This window comes from Acyrthosiphon pisum, chromosome A1 (assembly GCF_005508785.2).
Source record: "Acyrthosiphon pisum isolate AL4f chromosome A1, pea_aphid_22Mar2018_4r6ur, whole genome shotgun sequence".
NCBI lineage: Eukaryota > Metazoa > Arthropoda > Insecta > Hemiptera > Aphididae > Acyrthosiphon > Acyrthosiphon pisum.
In genome coordinates this window covers 87,973,528-87,994,580 of record NC_042494.1, presented here as the reverse complement: position 1 = coordinate 87,994,580, position 21,053 = coordinate 87,973,528, and the positions used below count along the sequence as shown (strand labels likewise).

At 27.3% G+C, this 21,053-nt stretch overlaps 1 protein-coding gene across 1 annotated transcript in view; it reads left to right on the top strand.

Moving 5' to 3' along the window:
- The first annotated feature begins 16,485 nt into the window (after positions 1 to 16,485).
- The window catches only part of LOC100161964, an 18,472-nt gene continuing 13,904 nt past the window's right edge, over positions 16,486 to 21,053 (top strand). Inside the window, exons 1-3 of the mRNA XM_029487705.1 lie at positions 16,486 to 16,612; positions 16,788 to 16,898; positions 20,438 to 20,619. Of these exons, the coding sequence (XP_029343565.1) occupies positions 16,609 to 16,612; positions 16,788 to 16,898; positions 20,438 to 20,619 (297 nt within the window). The 5' untranslated portion in view covers positions 16,486 to 16,608. The remainder of the gene's footprint in view (positions 16,613 to 16,787; positions 16,899 to 20,437; positions 20,620 to 21,053) is intronic.

The window sequence follows — 21,053 nt, the reverse complement described above, 5'->3', positions numbered from 1 at the left end:
ATAGTAGATTTTATAATATGTACCTACAATAGTTTGGAGGTATGAAACTATTTAATAATTGATTTCCAAGTACGAGTGTATAGGTACATAATTTTTTTTGTTTTTTTTGTTATCTATAATAATAGTTATTGTTATATAATATATTATATTATTGCAACATTCCAACGCTTATATTGGTTATATTAGAATAAGTTTCCTTATAAAAATCAACTGTATGCATTATTATCTTCAAACACGTTGTCAAATATATTATATAGGTAGTTGATTAATTTAGCTTTTTATAATAATATAATAAATATATAATAAATTTAAACACAAAAACGGTACCTAGGTAAACATTTTTTTGAAGTGTGTTTTAAGATTTCTTTATATTTATGTATACGGATTATTACGCGAGCTGCCCCTTACTTCTTCGGCGTTTACAAGCGTGTGAACCGTTCGCAAGATGATTTTCCTGTACCTATAGTGTGATTGAAAATATTATGCAAAATTTGTGAGTTTTCGAATGTATTCTCGTTTGTTCAATGCGTTTTTTTGGCGACAACGCTGCTAGTAAATCATATCAACCACCTCTATTGGCGGCCGCCCAACGTTTATATTTGTATTTTGAATGAGCTGAGTAGTACAATATTTTTCGGGCACCTTATTATTTATATTATTATTATGCTACACGAATAATGTTGTACGCTGATGATTCACTATCGTATATAATTGTTTTATAGTCCAAACATTTATATGACCACTTTATTGTGAAAAATTAATATAATATATGTACTAAAGTCAGCTAAATTATTATTATATAGAATAATTCAAGTTAAACAAAATATATTTAATTAACCATGTAATATGTTTACATTATATATCTATATTCATGTGAAAACATACGCATAAAAATAATATTATTGTACTTGAACATTTTGTTTCAATTTTATATTCAGTCACTTCGCTCTGAATCTATTGGTTTTACAATAATGTGTATTTGTTTCTGTCTATCCTCGGCTTTTTGGGTTGTAAAATGCTCTGATTTTTGGCTTTTTGAATAAATAAGATCGTTTTTATTATCTTTATTATCATGCCTCAATACTTTCTGTAGGATTTAAATTAAATAAAACTACATGCTAAGTACACGTTTTTTATAATTATGTAAGGAATTCCGCTTCTTAGTAACAGTTTACGAAAAATTGAGAACTACTGCAGTATGTTTACGGGTGAATCAACAACTGGGATCGTTGCAGTTACCCGCCACTTTTTGTGAAAGCGATTATATTATAGATTATTTCTATACATACTAATATATTTTATAGTATTAATCGAATATATTCTGTATTGTTACAGAAAATAACCATCCATTCATACATCCGTTCATTCATTACAAAAAATCACAACATTACAATGATTTTACACATTACAATGAGTTAGGTATACTAAAATAAGTTATATTTGTATTTATCAGAGAATAATAATTGTATATTGTTTTTGCCAAATAAAGAGTTATTAATATTATTATTATTTAATTATATCAAAACGGATAAAGCCGGAATCACAACTACACCGTGTGCCGTGTCGTGGGAGGGTGTGATAACTAAATGATTACAACTGGTAAACATATTAGTTTAAAGGTTGATCTGCAGTAATTTCTTGGTATACTCGGTTGCAACTTGGCTATTACATGATAAAAAAAAGTAACGTCCAATCACAATGTGATGTAGCTGTGAATGCACCTTAACGGATAATGGAACAGAAACGATCAACGGTTATAATTTTATTAATATCGAATAAAGTATCAGGAAACGATTAACGAATAACGATTGAAAGATTCAAGATTGTCGGATAAGTAAAAATATTTTTAACTAGGTATCATTAAAATATATTTTAGAACATCATTGTTTTTGTAAAACTGATGCTTAAATAGTTAAATTAAAAGTAAGTTAGTAAAAGTAATTAAAATAAAAGAAATATAAAAGAAAGTTTAAAATATCAATAAATATATCAATCAAAAAATATACATTATTTATAAATATATTATATAATTAGTAGTAAATAATAATATGCTTTCTTACAAAGTAAACAGTAATGCCGTCAGATTTAAAACTGTCATGGATTTATATATAATGACAATGACTAATATTGTTAGGTTAAGTCAAAACAATCAATGAAACTATTAAGCTATATCAAAGATTCCAGTATTCCGCCCCAAACTAAAATCCACTTAAAATATCTCGTCTCGAAATTTTCTCTAGAACACTTGAACTTTCTACAAAACCGCTTCTAAACCATGAATTTATCAGAAATAACCTTCTGTCGAACTTTTTTGTTGCTATATTTAATTTTTTGGATATTATTTCTTAAATAATTAATACATTTGTAATAAAAATATTGTATCTGTATTGTGTATAGATTTTACAATCGTTTCGAAAAATTAAAACCACGCAAGTATATATATTGTAATTTATAGTATATGATGTATTAATGTCAAAAACATTTTTAGAAAAATATTTATTTGAAAAACGTAAATAATAATAATTAATAAGTATCAACTCTGGTATACCTAGTAGTATTGACTAACAATATTGACATGCAATTTGATTTCTAAGGTTATTATTAAGGTTATTTCTAAATATTATTTTTTTTGGAATAAGAAACTCGTAGATTTAGACCAGTTACAAAATATTTGGCAAGAGTTTTATTCTTTGAAATAGTATTTGACAAAGAATCCATAGTATTCATCACCTAAAATAGTATTTATATATAAAAAAAATTGTATTTAATATGAAAGTCGTTTTTCTTGCCAGTATCTTGATAAACGTGTGTGTGAGACAAAATCTTGAAATTGTTTATTCAATTTTCTGTGTATCATTATTTATTTTAAATAGTATAAAATGCTTTTAATAATATTATTGTACTAACAGAGTAATAATTATTATTATAATAGTAATTATTATTATTAGCTCTTCCTATGTTTTGTTGAAGCCCTAAATTAAAATATAAAACTGATATTTAACATTCCCAGTGTCACAATTAAAACGTATAGTTTTACATTATATTTATCACGTTTCTATTTAATTAAAAGACCTAGAGTGATAAACTGGAAGCAGTACCTACTTGTTGTTAAAATATAGTCTTCTAATAACTGAACGAGGTTTGTGATTTTAAAACACTTGATTAATAATACACTAATAATAGCAATGATAGTATTAACTAAGTATATTCATTATGCTATAGTATTTTTAAATTTTTAACTTAAGTCAAACTTGAGTTCAATTATTAGGAGACGATTTCTATAATAATAATGATATACTCATATGAAATAAATAATAGTTGAACGTGTCTTGAGCCTCGGCTGAAAATGGTAACGGACACGTCATCTTTTTTATGATAGTAATAATAAATTTGTTTTAGGCTTTAATTTGACCAAAGGCTCCGCAAGTAGTAATCAGCAAGTATCTTTGTATATAATAAATAGTTGCTGCGAGTGAGTACCCCTCACATAGAGATTATTGTTATTATATTACGCTCTGAGTGTAAATTATCGTCAGCCAAAACTCGAAAGTTTAACAACGCTTTCCCGGCGTCTGTTCGGTGCTTTTTTTGTATGTGCAAAGATTGAAGTCGAAATCCGTATTGTAATGTTTAGCTGTTATTCATTATCACATGTGAACTTTAATTTACATCCAATCATGTTTCATAGGTAAATTAGACTTCGTCTGCTGTTGGATGTGTTTTGAATCACGCCTCCAATTGGTTATCGATCAAGTAATTTTTTAATGATGATATTTATTAATTTGAAGGAAAGATAGGAGAAATGATGATATATATTGGTTAATAATTAATATTATGTATAAAGAATACAAAAAACATGTGGTTAGCATAGCAAAGGGGAGGTAAAAATACTATAATTTATAATATGTAGCATAATGAATACATATTATAGTCTGCTAGCATTGAAATAGTGTACTACTAATCAAGTGTTTTAAAGTCACTAAGCTAAGTTTAATTATTAACAGACTGTTTTAACAAAAATTATAACTATAATCCAAAGACTTAGCTATAAAATGATATCACAACTTTTAGAGTTTAGCAGAGTTTTTTTGTTAATGACTTATTTTTGGTTGTATTCTAAAAGATTGTTGCAAATTTCATTGACTGAATTTCCATTGTTTATTATTTCATTGACTTCGATATTGGCAATACGTTTTTTACTTTTTTCAATAGTTTTACGTCTTTAGTATATTTAGTTTTATACTGTTTATAATATACTGCTATTTCTTTATATCATAATACATTAAAAAAATATTCAATAATGGGTCTAGATTTCCACAGAAAATATTTTAAATTAAGTATTATCATATTAGTCTTCTTTTCAAGTGACCCTTTAAAATGCAAAAAAATATCGTGCTTTTTACGTTATTGAGCTCTTTTATTTTATACTTAGCACGACCCTGCAGGATCGTTGGATATACCAATAGTAATTTTACTTTAGTTATACAAAAATGTTATGTAATTTACAATTCTAGTAAATTTGGTAGGTACATTTAGACATGGTACAATTATAGGTACCAATTCAATCCAATTTAATCAAACAAATTGCGATGTTATCGCAGTTTGCAACGTATGAATATAATATGATTGGATAATTCGGTGGTATAATATGGATTGATTACCTATATTTCCTATAGGTCTATGCTTTGGTTGAACGGAAATTCTTAAAAATAAATAAATTACGAAGCTATATTGTGTTAATCGAGACTGAGTACATAATATTATTATACTGTAAGCTTACGTCACAATAAGAAGTATACGTTTTCTGAAAGTTTATTTTAAAGTTCTATTTTTCTTAAAATGTACATACGTCAGAGTTTTAAATAAAAAAAATAAGAAAAACACATTGAAGTTTCAAGACGAGGAATATAATAGGTACCTACGTATAATCATATTACAAAGTATCACGTTAAAAAACAAATTACATTAACAATTCCTTAATCCAAAACTGCTAACGTCACATATATATATACCACACATTGATATTTTATTTCCAGCAGAAAAAATATTAAAGCCTTTAATTAAAGGTTTCATATTATTAAATCTGGATTTTCAAACCATGGATACATCATCATGAGCACGTCCACAAAGTAATCAGGATAGGTAAACTGTCGAATCAGTGCAATTTTTATTTAGGCGTAGGTATACACGGTTATATAAGTAATTTATATTAAATATGTTGCATACGTTATATACCATATTGATCAGCAACGTTAAATTTGAAAACAAGTAGATATGCTTGCAGTTTATAAACTTATGAATAATATTTAAAATATTTTACTTTTTTACTCCGGATAATTTACACAAAATTGTGAATTACAAGTTACAACTGTATAACAGTATACAATTGATAAAAATATATAAAATGGCACAGGCAATGAAAAAAGGAATTAAACTAATATAAAATTAAAAGTATTTACAAATATTAAAAGTTAATAATTACCTCAAGGTGAAAAACGTTATGCAATGAACACTAGAACTCCAATACTTTGATTATTATGAGTTTGACATCACATAAACTCCACCAAATAACTACCAAAATGTTGACGAGCCATTTTTGGGTAGTCGCGATAACCGAATTCTGGAAAATCATAGGTAATCGCGATCATCAAAAAGGTGTCTTATTAGTATTCCACAAATAACAATAATTGTATGAAGACAAGTCTTGAATTAGTGTACACAGCAAAAATGTGTGTAAAAAAATATATAGTTATTGGTGAAAAAAATGATCAAATATGCAATACATGAAATACAGAATATAAAATATGAACTATTTATGAGAATAATAACTTTTAGAGATTATTTCGTTACGTTATTAATTATTATAATATACATAATATATAACAAATACCATCTTCTAAATGACCATATCCATATCTCTAAAAATAACTTATTAATTACCCAACTGAGTAACACTAAATAAATAAATAAAAAAATAAATATAATAATTAGAACAAAATACAATTATTAAAGGGGGTTTTCGTTTTTTTTAATATGGATATTTGCTGCTGTTAATTTTATTGATGCTGTTGACAGTTCATTTGTTTATATTTTCACAAGTTGTTTTGTAAGAATAGAGAATTCTGTAAACTTCTAGTATGCGCCGAAATCAGAAATTCATTAATTTCAAGAACCAAGCCCTAATCAATTCCATTAAAATCCAAATATTAATTAAAACAATTATTGAACAATGATTAAATTTTGTAATTATCCAAATGAATAGCTAAACAATGAATAATTTTGGAATCATCAAACGATGGCATCAAATTATAAAATACATAAATCAGTAATTTTAAAAATAAAAACAAGTGCATAATGTTGTGTTTGAGCACCCGTGTCTGAAATTAGCGCATATTTCAAGATTTATTCGATTATATTATTATAAATGTTTTTATTTGTTATGAATAAGTCAAAGCCCTAAGTATAAGTAATAACTAATAGTAGATTCTTTCGTCATGTTACGTATGTATAATATTATGTTACCTGCAGTGTCGGATTTAAAGAAAACAGCCCGGTCGGAATTTTAGTTTTCGGGGTCCACATAATTTGAAAATGTTCGATTACCTAAATTAACATTTTTTACTTTCTTTGTTATGTCAGTGAGGGCCCGGTCGGACATTTCCTGACCGTTAAACCGCCACTGTATGTGATGTAGGTATCCGCAGTGACCCGACATCCGGGCTCAGGGGGCTGTGGTTCTCGGCGACCAACTCAACCAGACCGACCGACGAGACAGTCGACGCGAACGGTTCGGTTGCTGGAGGCGAACTCTTACGCCGCCGCGTAAGTCAATCTTCTGAGAATCATCGCGTCGTCAAACGAGTTTCGGGATGGTTTGACGGGGTGGTTCGAGCGAGCGGCAACAGTTACTGGCCGTTTGGCACCCTCCTGGCGGTGGAAGTCGTTTCAGTGTTTCACAGCCACCGTCAGCATACGACGACGAAAGCGTCAACGACCACATCCTCTATTGTATATTACATAGACGTAATATTATATTAATTAATTAGTTTTATTTTAAATATTATTAAAACGCCAAATATTTATGGTTATTGTCGTCGCGTATCCAGTCACTAAAAATAATTAAGTAATTATTACATGCGTATCTAGTACCGGTTCACAATAAATTATAGTTAATATTATAATATACTTACTACCAACCAATTCCATTTAAATTATACTGTACCTAACCATATTATATAGTTGTACACACAAATCTTCTACTCTTGAATAGCATTCCAATTTCCAAAATGCAATACCTATACTACTAGAATATAATATGGTTAGGAGTTCATAGGTTATAATTTGAGGTCAAGTGTTTAGTTTATTACATTATATACATTATATACATAATATATATTATATACATACTTGATTATAGAATTAAATTCATTAAACAAGAGTGGGAAATGTTTATGATTTATGATCTGCAGAATCGAATAATGGAAGTTTATTTTGCATTTTTACAAATAAAATAATATTTATTATTAGTTATAACTTGGCTTAGCCGTAAATAAAACAAATACCTAACTTAAAACAAAAATCTATTTTGTCATTAACAAAATATCATTCGAAGTATTTGAACGAATAGGATAACGAGAACGGTTTAAGCCGGGAATCTTAGCGTAGTCAGTTGTAATAGGTATTATTATTATTATATTATTATAAATCACCTATTGGTTAAATTAATACATTTTGCTATTATTCAAACTTTAAACATATAATCAGTAGGTTCTAACCAAAATTATATTTTACTTTAACCCAGTCCAGTTGAAGTGATAATCAAAAAATTACCTACCTACCGATTTCCCATTTCTCACGTAAATATTAAATAGTGAAAATTAAATAAAAATATTTGAATTATAATATAAATTATTAACAATCACCCCTAATTAGTACAGAAAATATTATTATAATTAGAACGACTCAATCCAAAAATATTAACGGATGATTTATAATGTTTATTAAAAACATAGTAGGTACCTACTGCAATAGAATCGTTTATTATTCGTTTATTGACACTAGTTGTAGTGGCATGCATGATTCAATGACATAAAATTGACAGTCCCGGCAAAGCCCTTAAGTTTAATATGTAATTTGTATGGGTTGTTATTATGACGTTCTTATAATAACCATAGATCTATATAATAACGTATATTTTTGGTGAATTTAGACAAAATGTCTACCAATGCCATTACTAATGTGGCCTATTAACAATATAACTTTAAAAATAAAAACAAACACGTAACAATAAAATAATACAAATGTTTGTAATGAATAATAATAACATAATTTAATAAATAATTATAATAAGTAATTAAAATATACTTAAATAATATTATATATTATACCTAATTGGAGTTAATATGTTGTCAATCAAATATAATACAATATAATACTGTTTGGTAATAACTTTTATTCTAAATTTTGGTTATTATAACCATCGGTTATTATGACATATTTGTCGGTGTCTTTTGAACGCTGTTATAAACAATTTCTTACTGTAATTGTAAATTAATATGATTAATATAATAAATTAAAACATACCACCTGGTCCGAAATGTTTTTAGTTTTACAATAATAACTAACTTTTCCTGATCAGATAAATTATTTGTGTTAATAAAACAGATCTTCCCAAAGCTATCCCTACCCATGTCTGAAGCATATTTAATCTGATCTTTCAATATTGTAACAAACGTTAAATTCCTTTTTCCAACTCAAAAGTTTAAATTAGGCAAATTATTTATTGAAAAATGTCAATTGACAATTTTTATTAATAATTATATGCAATTTAATTTGTATAAACTTTGCATTTATAATAATTATATTGGACTAAGCCTATTTTTATAATAAATAACAAATAATCATTACAGCTATTACAGGTACCTACTTATTACCTGTACTGTGTATCCAGCTAAATTAAAACTTCAATAAGACACATGGTTGATTACATGGAAAATATATTATATGAAATCACATGTTGTCACTAGAAGTTTTCGATTTCACGTATTGGATAGGTATTATGGATTTGAGTTTAACCAAAAACAACCATTGTAAATAATGTAATCCGTGTTAGCGTGTAAAATATAATCAGATTTATTGTTCACATAATCACGTATAACGTTTTTAGAATTTAATTTTAATAAAATATAAGCATACATGGAATACAAACATAATAATTAATAATATAATTTTGTATGAATATAAAACTAAAGCTTATCTACTTTATACTTACATGTTTAACGATCCATTGTGTAGACAGTTCATCTATGTTGTAAAATATAAGAATAATTTATAAAAATTATAGATGGCGCACATAATATAATCGTATTATTAAATTATTTTCTGGTAGCTGAAGCTTTCGTGAATTAGGACATTTAATTTTCTTATTTATTTACTAACTCTATCAACTAACTCTCCATGTTTTGTTTTTTAAATAAAAAATAACGTAAATACATGATTGAAAGTTCGCAATTTATTAAAAAAATGTATCCACCTAAACTAAGTGGCAGTAAGTTCATTGGTTTATAAGTGAACTAAATACATTTCACTATACATATCTCTATTTATACAGTGCGTATTAATTAAACTGCCTATACTTAATAATTATATTTTCAAACATCATATTATATTTAATTCTGAAATCTAAAAAAAATTTTAGAAATTGAGTGAAGCGAGGTTCATTAATTTTACATAACTGTTTTTTCTTTAGTTAATATTTTTTTGTAAATATATTTTCCGGTAGAAAGAGTTACAAAATATCTCACAAAAGCAAAGGAAAATTTAAAACATCTTGACAGGATATAATTATTGAATATGTTGGCCCTTTTTATATTATTCATTAAAGACAATTTAAAATTGAAAATGTATTCGATTTATGTTTGATGACATTTTTGTATGAAATCAAAACACTTGAAAGTTACAATACGATGTATCACTTAAATATTCTTACAGCACTTAAAAAATAACTTAAATACATTTTTATTAATTATTTTAACCAAATAAATATCAAAAGTCAATGAAATTCGTCAAATTCATAACAATTTGCAAATTATTTTGTAGTTAAAAATGTATAAGGTTTTAGTTTGGTATAACTAATGCTCTTAAAATGGAATACAGTTTTTTATTTGAATTTTAAAAAAAATCATAATATAGCTGCCAGATGGTAGCTTTAAGCCACACAAATTTTATAGGAACGTTTTAAGTTAAAATTCTAACTAGTTTTGTTACTTGGTAATTACTCACAAAATATTAACCGTAAAAACTTTAATAATAATAATAAATCCATTATTATTTAAATATCAATTTTTATATACAATACAATTTTCCAAAATATTTAAACTAATTTTTATCTGTTTATAGTAATTTTAAATATTTAAAAATACTCAATTTTTGTGTATAAGGATTTTTTATAAAGTTCAAATTTTGACAAAAATCTTTCAAAATTACAAATATTTGTAAAAAAATTGCATTTGTAAAATATTCATTACGGATTTTTTTATAAACTTTTCAAGTTATAATTTTTGTGAAATTATGATATAAAATATTAATTTTTTTATCATGCTGTTATTTTCTACACTTTTATATTTTCTATATCATACACAGTGCAGTTTTCAAAATATTTCTACTAATTTTAAGCCATTTATATTACTAACCTATTCGGGGTTCTACATGGTACGCGATATTGACAATAATATAATAATATATTCGAGGTTTTTGGAAAAAATAAATTCAACATACTGTACAACTAATAGTAATTGATCCGTCTCCACTCAAAACCATATTTGTTTTGCAACGACTTGTCCTTAAATTAAAATTGAACAAATTTGAACGTATTTTAATGTTACTGTTCCGAATAAATGTTGTGAAAATGTTTGTGTAATTTCTTTCTAATTTTTTAAATACATTTAATTATATTTTAGATTCCATTCAGTCATTATTGTCCATAGGTATATAAAACTGGTCAATTGACAATTTCTAACTTACTCAGCATAGTTAGCATTTTGCAATATAAGATTAGGACGTTGATTTCTCTCACATATTCCACCTAGATAATGGTCGAATTATATAAAATAACAATTAATCGACATCCGATTTATTTATAAAAGAAATATTTTTCAAAGTAATAAATTATTACAATATAATATCGCTGACCTTGTACGACGTGTCAGTAGGTACATAGGTGCATTATTAGTCGCGTCAACTTAAACCTTTTTTCTATAGCCTGATTATTATTTTTCAATACTTTTTTAATTACTTTTAAAGGTACACAATATGTCAATATTATAATTTATAAACATATAAAATATACGCTATCCAAAAATGTGTGGTTTTCAATATCTACCCCTTCGACATCTAAATATTATGTAGATATTCATGGATAGTCCGAGCTTTAAATGGCTTAATAATAATGACACAATCATATAATGAATATAAGAATATTATTCTTTTTTCTTCTTGATGTTTTATCTATCTTATATCTGTTTATGGCCAAATATTTATTTATTTTTATCTAAACAAAACCATGATAACAAGATGTATATTTTTAATTTTATTTTTTTTATGTAATTTACTTACTTTTTTTAGATTCTGAACGGAGCGATGAATGTATTGATTTTAGAATGGTGTGTGTTTTTTTTTTTTGTGTGTGTGTGTGTCTGTCATCACGGTTTGGGGCAGTATAAAACTGCTTCAATTTTCTTCAACAGTATCTTGTTCGATGGGAAAGTGAATCTAGTTGGTGCATTGAGGAGGTAAAATTTTCAATAGTTTTCTAAAGAACAACTGAGGAAAGAACAAGGGAAATACAACATAAAAATTAAGGGAAAACGGGAGTATTTACACAAAAACGGTTCCCGACAAAATCGATATCGGTTTTTGGTGAAACTCTAAAACAAAAGAATATATACACGTATATATTCATGTATATACATGATATTTTCACTGGTTGTTTATATAATCATTTTCTATACACCATAACATTTTCCAAATATTTTGACTTATTTTGAGCTATTTACGGACATTTTCAGTTTCCATTTTTTTAGTTTTTTTTTCTAAAAATATCAATAAAATTTTATTTGTTTGTTAAAAAGGCTTGAAAATTTAATACAAGGCTCCTACTATATTGCTACAATAGCAGTTGAAAAATATTAAAAATCAAAGGTACAATTATTTTTTTATAAGCATTTAAAGTTCAAATGTTGACAAAATTTTAAAATTTTAAAATTTAATAATTATTTTGTAGTTAAAAATTTATAAAATGTTTAAATTGTACAGCTAAGGATTGAAAATTTAAAACAAGGTTCCACGTAAATAGGTTATATATAAATTACTTTATTCACAATAATATCATCAAATATACTTGGTAATATCATAGGCTGACTGGCCGTTTTCGCTCAGAATCGTTTTTCTTATACAATTCAAATTTTACACCATTCATTACAGCGACCTACTTGTAACCTACTGTACAGCAGAGTGACACCCACTTTCCCACCTTTTTTTTTTTTTTGTTTTACCCTTTGTATTCTAATAACTGATCAGTGATATACCAATTAATTTCCAATTAATTGAAATTATTACTTACCTAATTAGAATATTTTGATAAAATTACTAGATGTTTAATTCAATTTTTCAGTTTTAATAAATAATTTAAGTTAGATAACTTATTATTTAAATTTCAACAAAAGCAGGTAAGTGGATGTCGCTCTGCTGTACAGTAGATTACAATTGGGTCATTGTATAATGGATTGTATTAGACTTGAATTCAATGATAAAATATCATTGTATAAGAAAAATGATTCTGAGCGGAGACGGTTTGTCACTCTGGATATTTTATATTGTTATTATTTATTTTATCATGTACCTAGGTTGAATATTAATATTATAATATTATAATTTTTTATTCGTTTCTATGGTGATAAACAAAGCGTTAGAAATTAAAATCCCATTTTTCTTAATTTTTCGATGGTTTTTCCAGTGGCATTAAATAACTATTGAGTAAATCGGAAAATGAACCCCTTTAAAGTACCATTTAGATCCAATTTGCTAAAATATAAGGTACTATATGTTGAAATCTAAGCACTCCTTCTTGTAGAAATGTTGTACACTGGAAAAAAAAAAAATAAATAAAAAAATAAACACCATTGTAAAACCAATAGCTTCCTCGCTCCGCTCAGAATCTAAAAAGGTTTTTTAATCTATAGAAAAAAAACTAACTTCTACTCTAACTTAAGTTACTATTTTCACCAAACTAAGTTAGAAATTTGGACAGTTTCAGAAACTAACATAGTTTTTTTTTTTTTTTTTAATGTACTTTTTAAAAATTTGCAAAAATTTAGTTTGTTTGTTAAGCTTTAAGATATTTTGAATCAAGTTCAACTAGTATAATATATAATATCTATATATATAAAAATAAATGTATGTGGGTGTGTGGTGTCCATATTACCATGACAACCAATTATATATTATTTTGAAATTTCCTATGGGATGTTTTGTATATAAAGAAGATAGGCTAATTTAAAAAGGGAGAGGACCAACCCCGGGAGGTGCTCAAACAGGAATTTTGAGATTTCCGACGAAAATTTTTGTTTATAAATGGTTGCCATGGCTTTTGAAGCTATTATAATAATAATTATTAGTTGCCGGGAAACGAAGAGCACGGGATCAGCTAGTTATCTAAATAAATAAAAAAAATTATGCATTTTCTTATATTGCCTATTATCTATCCAGGGATGGCAAATCTGTGGTACAGGTGCCCAACATGGCACGCGAAAAATTAAAATACTTGCCTATTGGCTATTATATTATATTTTTAATAATAAATAATAAGATCACAATTTTTCTTTTTTATTGATATAGTTCTTATATTATAATATGTATAATATTTTTCATAATTTAACAACATGCAAGAGAAAAATGAAGTAAATTTTGGCATGTACTTAACGCTAAAAAAAATTGCCATCCATGACCTATAATACGTTATAAATATTGAATCTCATTCAAGTGAAGACTCTGAGAATTCGTTTATTTTTTTCTTCTGAGCCAGACCAGGCAAGTGAAGAACTTGAACTATAAGCTTTTTAAATGATACAAATAAATCACTTAGTTGTTTAAATAATTATCCAAACATTTTTATTGATTGTAAATCTTTTCTTTTTTAAATAAAAATTATTATTAGTACCTATTATTATTTTAAGTGTATCCAATGTTATTTGAAATTATATTGCTAATAATAAATACAAATCATAATATAAGATAATATTATTATAAGTTGTAAAGTGATATAAATAATGTATAATACAATTTAACGTAAGAAAATTGTATCCAAGGTAAATTAATTATAAAATAATAAATACCTATGAATAAATGTATAAAGTATCGTGTATCTTACTATCTTATATGTATCTCAGATACCAGTATCTTGTATCTAGTATCTTTGAAAAAATATTACAGTACCTATCTTTTATCTTGTATTTAGAAACTTTTTTTGTCTTTCCCCACCCTGCCTATGCCAATGTATTTAATTTATGATAATAACTTAATGTCATTTATTTAAGGACACGCATTTTTTATAAATAATTATTCCATTAAGTATTTAAATGGGTGATTTATTTTTATACTTAATAAAATGATGATTGAATGATTTATAATGTTAAATATAATATTAAAAATATCAAATATATTATCAAGCAATGTTTGAGATTGTCGTTATTGCAAGGTTAACTATAAAATGATTATTGAATACCGTTAAGATAATGTTATACCTGCATGTGTTGTCTCCGTCTTACTAATGCACAACATAACAAATTTAACGATCAGTGGATTCATTTTATTCTGTTATTTATGTGAATTTACTTTCTATCAAATACATAGGTAAGAATAATATTATCTAGATTCTAGAGGACTTTGTAGGATTTTTTTTATGTTTTAATTTTCAAACAAGTACCTAATAAGCATTTTTAAATTTATAAAAAGATGTTCATTTTTAACTTCAAAATTAAAATGCGAAAAAAACATGAAAAGTGCACTAGATAATTAAAACTTTGAACGAATCTAATTTATTGATTTTACAATGATGTATGTTTTTTTAACTTTTTTATAATTGTGTAGTCATCACCTTTTGCTTATGAGTAAAAATACTTAAATTTACAACTTCGGTATCTTTTCTGATAGGAAAGTGAATCTAGTTTACTGAGTAGACTTTGGGTGGTCAGAAATAAAAAGTTCCCAGGTATGTTTGTAATAATTGGAAAAACTAAATAAAATATGAAAAAACCGAAAGTTTTTACCACGCTCTAGCTTTCGACAAAATAGATTTTCTTATTTTCTTGTAATTCAAAAACAAATGACCGTAAATAATCGACTCTTTCACAATATGTTTATACCACCATTTTCTAGACTTGGTACAGTTTCAAAAATATTTTGAATATTTTTGAGGTATTTATAAACATGTGAAATTTTTTATTTTTTTTGGTTTTTTATGAGCGTTCTAAGTTAAAATGTTTACATATGCAATGATTTATGATTGACTTCAAATCTAACACATACATTACAATGACTCACTCAATAACGTTAGGTACACTTGACGCCTACTACAGTCTACAGTACAATATAGAGTGGTTACCTACTTTCCCCTTTTTTACATTTAAATTGAATACATAATAGGTCAATTCACTCTAATATTAAAAATAACAGAGTAAAATGGATTCTTCTGAACGTTAATTTCCCATGTTATGCGTTAGTAAGGCGGACACAACACATTCAGATATAACGTCAATGAAAAATAAATAAGTGTATAATATGTACTTAGGTAATACCTATGCTCGATAGTATCATTTTATTTAGATTAAATCCATAATCAAATTAAAAAAGTAATCAGATACAATAAAATAAAAAAGTGATGGTAAGAAAACGGAATACCTAATACTGTTTATCGAATTCGAAAGGAAAATGGTCCACGACCATTCGTTCAAAGTCGCCTATTTTATTGAAACTATTTTAATAATATTCGATAAAGATCACATTTGCTTTAGCTTAATCCAATATAGTACGATACTTTCTCGCCATATTATTCGTATATGTACGTGTAATACATTTTTTTCTGGTTACTACGTTTACAAAACACCGCAAACAGAATTATATCACACCGAGGCGATACAATATTATGTTATGACTTAGGTATGATGTTACACTTATACACGAATACTGCAGTATACACGCAAACGCTGCATATTCGCGCGCACAGACGCACAACAGCATAATAATAATAATATACGGTTTTCATAATTTGTTTATTAAAATACTTTATGTGTGTTGTGTAAACCGTTGTGGATTTTCGATTTATCAAAGGTCACGTATGCGCGTATGATAAGGAAATGGACGGGTATTATAGGTAGGAGGATGGGTACCTATATTATTGTGTTTATACACTAGCCATACTGTTCGTTTCCGTTTCAGAACACAGTTGATATGCACCCATCTTGCGACTCATAGGTACACCGCTGCTGCACACCGTGACTACCATAGTATGACTATGTGATTTGGCCAGCGAAACGCCGCTCTTCTGTATCGAAAATGAGTGAGTAAACCATGGTAATAATATTGTGCCCACCCGGTTTGGAGAGATCATATTATAGGCGTCAATATATAGTAAACACTCTGTTGATGCTATATAATAATATTATTGTTAGGTGTTATAATAATATATTATTACTATTTTTATAATATTATTTTACCTCGGATTGTTCGTGTAGCTCTCGAGCACGGCCACGAACATGGCCATCATCGTCAGAATTATGTATTTACATGGATATCCTTTGTGCTGGCCGTTGTTTCCACGCCTGTGTTGTGCATGTGTTACTTAAGTAAGTATAATAACATAAGTACTCCGTGATAAGGGTACCTGTGCGTGCAATCGATAATAATACATAATTCAATCTTAATAATCTACACGTAGGTACAATATTAACGATTATGATACCGGACCGGAGATTGAATTTAACTGTTTACTTCTGTTTTGTAATAATTCCGTTTTAACATTTTTTTTTTAAAATAATTGTCTGATTATTTTATTACACAATTTTTAAATCAAAATTTCCTATTTATAAAATACACTAGACATTTATTGATTCAGATATTATTTGAAAAATAGATTTTAACTTTTAAGAATGTAGATAAGTATATCTCTTGACTTTTGAAGCAATTTTCTAAAGACAATTTTCTGTTCGATCGGCTTACGTATAATATGCTTAATATTAGGTACCTATCTCCTATATCTAATAAACATAATATAATAATATATGATGATACAAACATCAATAAGTTTATGCATACGAGCATACGACTGCGACGTGTTGTGTCAATTATTATAAGTCCCAACTAATTTATTATTGGTTTACACTAATTAGATAATATTATGACCTTACTAAGTATATTTTTTTTGTGTGTATCGTACTATTTCATATGCAGTAGGTGATTTGATTCCCGCAAGACCTACTTTATGTATTAGTTGATTCCCGAATCATTATTAGGTATGTAAGAGTTGATTCCCGGGTCATTAAAGGGTATGTACGAGTTGATTCCCCATTGTTGTATATCAATAGACTGCATGACCGTAAAGAGTTCGACCGTCATAACCAGATACCAATTTTTTCTAAATAATGTTATACATTTTTACCAAATTACTATTTTTTTTAATAATAATTTTTTAACAAAAAATTGAATGATTTTCAAAATATAAAAAAAAATAAAAAGAACAACATTTTTGAGAAACTTGTCAGCCAACCTCCTTGTGGTGTTTCTTGGGTTACACTATTACACTGAATATTTGACTAAATATTGAAAAAATATATAATGACCGGAAAATCAACTCGTACATACTTCTTGATGACCAGGGACTCAAGTCGTACGTTCTTCTTAATGACCCGGGACTCAACACAATGCTATCAGTGCAAGTAAACAGGTACTGGGTATCCGGGAATCAACTCGAACGCATGCTATTTCATACTTACGCTATAGATTTTAATTCATAGATAATAATATTAATTTTTACGAATTTAATATAATCAATTTGTAATGATAAGATGCATTTGTAATCAAACATAGATTTTCTTTGAATATGTATGGGATATATTGTTGCTTCGATCGTCCTATTTATATGTTAGGTAATAAGTAATATAACTTTTTGAAAATTATCATTTCATTCATTAACTTGATTAATGTAAATTAATAGTACAGGTACCTAACAATTTATAATCTGTCCATATTAATTTGGCTGAAAGGTGCCTAAACATTGAGTCATTTAATCTCGACTTTACATGCATTTATATTTTATCACTTTGAATTATGAGATATTTGTATGCATAATTTAAACATAAATAATTGTTCAAATCACTATTAAATTTAAAACTATAAATACTGCTATGCATACTATAAATAACAAGAATAATTATTTATATCAAACGTCTTGTATTTATGTGTAGGTACCTATAATATGTGTTACGCAACTGCCTAATTCGCAAAAAACATAATAAGTGTACTTTGCAATGTTTCTCTAAAAATTTCTTTTAAAATAATGCTCGGGACTATTTTCATTATATGAGAAATCTTTTATTTTGTCTAAATAATGTGACACCAAAGTTGCCATTCAACCAAACATAATAATACACATATCACACAGCAGACAGACCCAATTTACCGCTACTGTGGCGGCACCTCCAAGACAATAGTATTTCACCGCCACATCTGCGGTGTGTGTGTGTGTGTGTGTGTGTGGACCTTAATCCCATCCATCCCATGTATTGATTGTTGAATAATGTTACAACACTGAATGCTTACTACAAAACATGATACATTTAAAAATTATATACTTAAGATTTGAGGTTTGATAGAGTGCAACAAAAAATATTTGGAAATAATGGCGTTGTACATTGAGCAAAGAACATTTTCAGCGTGGCTCGGAAGTGTTTTTATTTCATATTCTATAATAATAATAAAAATGTAATATTAACGTTGAATAATATGTAAGTGAAACATATACCTAACGCATACCGCTAAATAGCTCGGAGACAACTCAAAATAGCGGACGTTTTTTAGGAACAAACTACAAAATTTCTGAACATTCTGAATATCGAACACCTCCGAATTTCCGCGACCGAGAGTGTCCGGTATTTAGAGGTTTCACTATACAATACTATTGCAGAGGCCAAAATAATATATTTATATTATATGTCGTCTAATATTCACCGGTTGTACACCGCTGAAATAGCTGTGCTAATATTGTCATGCTCGCAAGACGCTATACCATGATAGTGTGATACACTGATACCTATCGTATAATAGTAACTACAGTGTTCAACACCGCAAGGGTAGTGCCATACCACTTGGCACCCGACCTTCGATCCTAAAGTCCGCGCCTGTATAAATTTATTCTGCCCGGCGGGCTTAGCTGACATTTATCGAACGCGTCCCACGCACAATAGATACCTATGTAGTATGTATACACGAAGGTGTGTTAGGCCGAGGACAAAAATGCAAAAAGGAGAAAAAAAGGAATGTATTACTTACTGGTATTGCTTTTTGACGATTTCGTGCTTAAACCCAAATCCCCACAAAATTTTGTTTGCTTTGAGTTTATTGTCTAGCATCTATTATCTTGTTTTTTCCTTCAAAACATAATATAAATGCAATAAATCCCGAATACTGTGCACCGATGTTGCGCGATAAAGCATTTTATCATTATTTCGTAAAATAATAATAGCACGATGGTTATAGGAAAAACAAGACAGTTTTATTTCTTTTTAACAACGTCAACAATCAAAATTGTTATTATTATTATTTACTATTGAGTATTGGCTGCATCCTATATTATTATTTGAACGCATCACATACGAATTGTTTTTAATTTTCCTGCAGTAGGTACCTATACCTACCTAATACAATACTGATAAAAGAATAATAATTCGATATAGGCAGCATTTAGTGGTGAGGAGGAGGAGCAGTTGACCTCCCAGAAAAAATTATTGAGAGGGCAAACTTATCATTTTAAATGTATCAGTAAATTGTGATTAATTTCCCCCCCGCAATTAGAGCCGAGTCTTGCATATTATAATCGAAGTGTGTGTGAATAACGGATACCATATCATATTAATATTACGCACCTTGAGGAAAATTCTTTACCTTTACTTCAACTGTGCGTCACTTACGATAAATTATTAAAAAACCCGAATTTTTTGAGGTTTAACACTTTAACTAATCAAATTTGACTTAATTTAAATTACAAGAATGGTCCTTATTATACTCGTAGGTTGATTTCTATTTTATTTTAAAATTTAACCAACAACTATAAACATACTGTTTACTGTTTAGTAAGTACATTAAATAATTAATGTTGATTTGTTTTCAGCTACATCCATCGGCAGATTTATACTGTTACGATTTCTAAAAAAGACGTATCCAGACTTAGAGTTCATAAAGTCAGTGTCCATTCGGTCTGCAATGGATACACCTGACAATACAGGATACGTTGTGGTATTGCTTAAAGTTATCGGAGATTTTGACATTAATCTAATGAAACACACGATTCAGGTGCATATTTAATTGTGATTTACCCACATAATTTTGTTATAATATAGTTTTAAATAAATACTTAGTTTATACCTATCGCATAATCCTAAATTATAATAACGAATATATTATTATACATAATATAACCATAATAATATATAAGTACCTACCTAAATTCAACTACTTTTTCTCTGAAATAAATCGTAAATTTATACTTCGCAAAACATTTTGGGAACTAGTAAATACGAAATTCATGTCAGGTTAGTCTATTTTTTTGAACCGTGAACAAATTTAATGATATTATATTTAAAATAACAGATTTAAGTCAAAAATGTAGAATATAGGTATATTTTAACAACAACTATAAGAAAGGCTGGGCATTAACGAGTTAAAAATTAAAATTAAGTTAAAACGTTAAGTTAATTTTAATTAAGTTAATTAACTCGTTACTTTTT